Source organism: Brassica napus, chromosome C7 (genome assembly GCF_020379485.1).
Source record: "Brassica napus cultivar Da-Ae chromosome C7, Da-Ae, whole genome shotgun sequence".
In the NCBI taxonomy this organism is placed as follows: Eukaryota; Viridiplantae; Streptophyta; class Magnoliopsida; order Brassicales; family Brassicaceae; genus Brassica; species Brassica napus.
In genome coordinates, this window is record NC_063450.1 from 48,495,751 (window position 1) to 48,501,058 (window position 5,308).

At 34.1% G+C, this 5,308-nt stretch overlaps 2 protein-coding genes across 3 annotated transcripts; one reads left to right on the top strand and one right to left on the bottom strand.

The window, feature by feature from the left end:
• The first annotated feature begins 208 nt into the window (after window positions 1–208).
• LOC106420977 (autophagy-related protein 8a) lies at window positions 209–1,588 on the top strand. Of its 2 annotated transcripts, XM_013861816.3 has the most exons (6): window positions 209–374; window positions 496–549; window positions 858–913; window positions 999–1,051; window positions 1,135–1,253; window positions 1,338–1,588. In XM_013861816.3, exons 2-6 carry the CDS (start codon window positions 507–509, stop codon window positions 1,439–1,441), a joined length of 375 nt encoding a protein of 124 aa, XP_013717270.1. In that variant the 5' UTR covers window positions 209–374; window positions 496–506; the 3' UTR covers window positions 1,442–1,588. The 2 variants fall into 2 exon arrangements, with proteins under 2 accessions (XP_013717270.1, XP_013717269.1); XM_013861815.3 differs by lacking the exon at window positions 209–374 and having other exon boundaries at window positions 468–549.
• Window positions 1,589–1,604: 16 nt separating this feature from the next.
• Window positions 1,605–3,588, bottom strand: LOC106420885 (5'-adenylylsulfate reductase 3, chloroplastic). Its single transcript, XM_013861737.3, has 3 exons — window positions 3,187–3,588; window positions 2,942–3,077; window positions 1,605–2,864 (listed from the first exon to the last, which is right to left on the bottom strand). Exons 1-3 carry the CDS (start codon window positions 3,419–3,421, stop codon window positions 1,841–1,843), a joined length of 1,395 nt encoding a protein of 464 aa, XP_013717191.3. The 5' UTR covers window positions 3,422–3,588; the 3' UTR covers window positions 1,605–1,840.
• Between the last annotated feature and the right edge of the window lie 1,720 nt (window positions 3,589–5,308).

A 5,308-nucleotide genomic window follows, 5' to 3' on the forward strand; every position in this document is an offset into this window, starting at 1 on the left:
ATCAAGGGATAAACATGCTCTTAGCTTAACACTAAGAAATATATTAGAAGCTATACAACTAACCGAATAATAAGGCCCATTTGGCCCAAAAGGCTCGAAATAATTCGACGGTGCTGACGTAAGACAGGTGTAAGAGATTGCTTGTCGTTCAATCAACTATCAATACTAAGCCAAGTGGTTAACGATTCCACAAACAGTGGAAGTAACGGTTCCGTGTAGGCAACCCTTTTAGAAAACCCTAAATCAATTATTTACTTTTTGGTTTAGTTTTAATACTCTTTAGCCTCTTCTGATATTGACTTCTTATCCTTATCAAATCGGTTTTTCCCAGCAAACCCCAAGTTTCGACGAATCGCATACAGTTTCTTCTTCGGGTATGTTTCTAGGGTTGTTCTCTGTTTATTACTTTCCTGATCTCGCAGACGGTCGAGTTTGATCATAGATCGTGTTTTATAAATCTCGAGATTATGATCTTTGCGTGTTTGAAATTTGCAGAGTCCAATCGAATGGCCATGGCTAAGAGTTCCTTCAAGCTTTCTCATCCTCTCGGTTAGTTCCTCAGATCCTCTCGTTTTTGTTTCTTAGTTCTTTTATTACCGAACACAAGTTTCTGAGTTTTTTTTATTACAGAACATAAGCTTCAGATCGTTTAGTTTTGTCTGTAAAATTTACAGAACCTTGTTTTGGTTCAACTTTTGCATATGATTTTTATTCCTTGTATGCTGTTTATCTCTCTGTTTGTGTTCTTTCTTGCTTCCTATGAATACTAATTAGACTAAACCAAGCCTAGTTATTCTCTAAACCGCAGATTTGTTCTTATGTGGTTTGATCTTTGCTTTGTTATTTTGTTTAATCAGAGGCAAGGATGGGCGAAGCTACTCGAATCAGAGAGAAGTACCCTGACAGAGTCCCTGTACGCTCTCACTTGATTAAACATTATATTATTTTACTAAGTTTAGGTAAGCATTGTTCTGATTTTAGAAACTTATGTTGTATAGGTGATTGTTGAAAAGGCTGGACAAAGTGATGTTCCTGACATTGACAAGAAGAAGTAAGTTATTTGCTTAGTTCATCTTCTCTGTAATCCTGAAGATTATGTATGCTTAAATCAACACACAAATATTGTTTGTTTAGGTATCTCGTCCCAGCAGACCTAACCGTTGGTCAATTTGTTTACGTGGTTCGCAAAAGAATCAAGCTTGGTGCTGAGAAAGCAATCTTTGTCTTTGTCAAAAACACATTGCCTCCTACTGGTAAGTGGACTCTTTCAAGACTTAATATAATTCAAGATCAAAGTAATTTTTGAAGTCTCATGTTTCTTGTTTATTAATTAACAGCTGCATTGATGTCTGCAATCTATGAAGAGCACAAAGATGAAGATGGGTTCCTCTACATGACTTACAGTGGAGAGAACACTTTTGGATCTCTTATCGCTCATTGAATAAACTTTGATCTTTTCATGACTTTGATGATGTATATACATAAACTAGGAAGATAAGATGTACATTCCTCTTCCTTCTCTCTGGCTTTTGCTTTTCTTTTCATGTTTTGGATTTATAATATTTAGAAAACCTTTTTTTTTTACATTCTTATATACTCCAATATTAAAGCCATGTTGGAAAACTTGTTTACACAATCACATAAGCAAAACAGAGTACAAAAATGAGAAGTTTGGTAAAAAAAACAAAATATAAGCACAAAAGCAAACATTTTAACCACAACTATACATTCAGTAGAGGATCTAATGATCTCTATCTGTTCTAGCATTCTGGAACAAGACTGAATGGGTTCTTTAACTGATCTCTTTCACATCGCAAAGTCGACGGATTTTTCGCAGTTTTTACCTAACAAGATTCAAGAAAGATGTCAAAGAATCAACATCTCTCTTCTCAGATGGATACTTGATAGGTCTTGAAGAGTTCTTTGGGAACACAAGTATCGTCGGAAAGCTCCCAAGCTGCAACTCACTTTTAGCAAACTCCTTTTGATCACCATCAGCTCTAAACTTAGCCACCTTCACGCCATCTCCTCCCTTCAACTTATCCGCCAACTCATCAAACGAAGCCTCCATCGCTTGGCAAAACGGGCACCAAGGCGCATAAAGCACAACGATCCAAGCCTCCTTCCTGTTCTCCAGCTTCATCAGATTCTCAATCCCTTGCCTGCTCAAGCTCACAACGTTCTCGCTTCTGAAAATATCATCGACCGTTGATGTTGTTCCATTGACATTAACCGTTGCGTTACTCTCTTTGATGTTCCCTTTGTGAAGTCCACACTCTTTAGCCTTAGCGTCTTCCCACCACCACCTCCCTTCCCTCTCGTGCTGACCTGGCAAAACCGCCCTCGTGCACGGCTCGCACCCTATGGAAACATACCCCGCAGCGTGCAGCGTGTTGACGGGAACATCCATAGTCCTCAAAAAGCTCCAAACATCGTTCCCTTCTACGTTCGCAACCGGGTTCCACTTCACCAAACTGCCAACTCCACCGTCTAGTCCTTCAAACACTGGATCGACTTGAACGACGGGGATCTCTGATCTTGTCCCTGGTGATTGATCTTTTCTTTGTCCCGTGATCCAAGCGCGTAAACCTTTTAAAGCACGCCTCAACGGTCTCACTTTTCTGATGCGGCAACACTCTTGATGACCGTCTTCGTAGAAAGAGAACAAACCTTTGTTTCTAACCAAAGCTTGAACCTCGACAGCGTCAGGAAACATGTACTCGATTCGAATACCGTAGTGTTTCTCCACGGTGTCGAAGAGCCTGTATGTTTCTGGATTCAATCTCCCTGTGTCTAAGCTGAATACTCTGTAAGGTCTTCCTGTTAAATGAGCATACTCAATCAGAGCAACGTCTTCAGCTCCACTGAAAACAAAACAAAAAATAAATTAGCAAAAAATGTTCTTAACTGAAAAAAGTTTAATATTATAATGATTCATTACCTAAACGCAATTGCAATGTCGTTTCCGAATTTTTCGAGAGCCTTGTCCATGATTTCAAGAGGAGAAGCAGTTTCTAGCTTCTTTGCTAGCTCCTCAAAGTCTTCCACTTCGATCACATCTACTTTCTCTCTAATCTCTGTTTTTTTTTGTAAATAAGGGGACAATATCATTAGCATATATATATATATATATATATATACTAAACCAACAAAAACTAAACCAAGATCCAGTTTAAAATAACTTACCAGAGGCAACCATGGATGCTGCTTGAGGAGGAACCGTAGATTCCTTTGTGATTGACTGCACGTTCAGAGCTTTCACCGAGGATCGTTTCCCGGATACACTTAGAGACGCTGATGAGACATTGATACGATCTGATAACCTCAACGAACCGATTTGTGGAGCTTTGAGGTCTGAAGAAGGGAAGCTAGAGGTTGAGATCGCAGAAGAAGATGAAGAAACGTTGATTGCTAGTGCCATTTCACACCAAACAAAAATTATTTTATAAATTTTGTCAGACAATTTTACGATCTAAGTGTTGTTTTGTTTGGTTTGAGATCTATCTGTCTGAACGAATGTGGGATTATAAAAGAAGCAGGTGAAACTAGGTTCATTGAATCTGGACACCTTTTTTATTTTAAGTGGCGGCATCTCTTTTTTATCATTGCTTGCGTCAGTTTTGGTCGTGTGGTACAGAAGCTTGGTCAACATTGGCCGCACGAATCTTTTTTCTCGAATATGCAACTCATTTTCGGTAATACGAAACATATTTTTTGACGCTAATTGTTTTTCAAATTCTATTTATAGATTTTATTTTATTCTAGAAATCTGATTAAGATAAGAACTAATTATTTATCTATTTCTAATTTACAAGAATATATAGCTTAGTGCCTTAGTTTGATAAGATTATCATAATATTTATGGTTTATGTTGAAACGTGCTATTAGAGCATCGACATTTTATAACTTCAAATTTGAAGTTTTTTGCTCTCCAAAAAGGAATTTCTAAACTTCAAATTTGAAGTTTTGATGAGTGAAACTCTATATTTGAAGTTTCACTACTCAAAACTTCAACATATTTTATTTGCATTTTGATCCCTACCATTACACAACACATTTATGATTCATAAATATTTTCTTGTTTATTGTTTTAATCCTTATAAGAATTATATATCATAAATATTTAAGTTTTGTTTACAAAATTTAAGTTTATACATAATAAGATTTAAAATATTTAAAACTAGATTTAGATAACAAAAATATACAAAAGAAACTTAACAAAAATATTTTTAAAAATTACATGAAGACATAACCATTTACACAAATTTAAATATTACAACAACACTAATAGTCAGGTAAGTTTGAACCGGAACTTTCAAAATTTTTAAATATTGTCTAATTTTTTTGTGTAACCGAAGATGGTCGTTATTGTTGTGGTTGATGATGTATTTTCGTACAATTATTTCTTGTTTATATTGAATATATTCACGAGTATTAATATTATCGATAAAAATTAGTCTTTTAGCAATATTTTATGTTTATCTTTTACTTTCTTGTTCTTATCTAATGTATTTACAAGTATTAATATCACTCAATTTCAATAATTTTTATATCTAATCTACAAATTAAAAATGAGGATAACTATTTTTACTTCAAAATGCACTAGTAGATCATATATGCATTACGAAAATCACTTAATAGACTAATATGGTATTTTGATTGAAGTTTAATATTAATTAAATTATTTTGTTTAAAAATTTATATTTTAATATAATTTTTTTATTAATTAATATTGTTGTAATATGTTTATATATGTGCTAGTTATTTACAAAATTTTTATGAATTCAAATTAGTTATGATAAATATAAGGACCATATTATAAAATACAAATTGTTTTAAAGTTGAGTTTGAAGATTTGCTTTTGGAGAAGAACAACTTTAAACTTCAAATATAAAGTTTTGCAAACTTCAAAATAGAGTTCCTTTTTAGAGATGTTCTTAGCTTTATTAACAAAATCTCATCAAATCACTTGTATTTTTTAGCTTTCTCTTCTTCCTTCATCTTCTTCTCCCACCTTCTCTTCTGGTAATCAACAAGCATATGAGGTATCTCCAGCATCAGCTTCGCAATCCTCTTCTCTTTTGTAAGGTGGCTTTCATATTTGTTATACTAATTTCTAAGTCAACCTATTGATGAAATTTTGTGAGAGAATACTCATCTATCATCAAAATTCTAGTTATCCTAATTTCTGAGTCACAATCTCAAATCTACAACAGTTCTCTATAAAAATAAAAACTTTCCAAAAATAACAGCTTTTGTAAAAATTATTTTAAAAATACAATCTATGGACAAAAAAATCTGAAAGAAT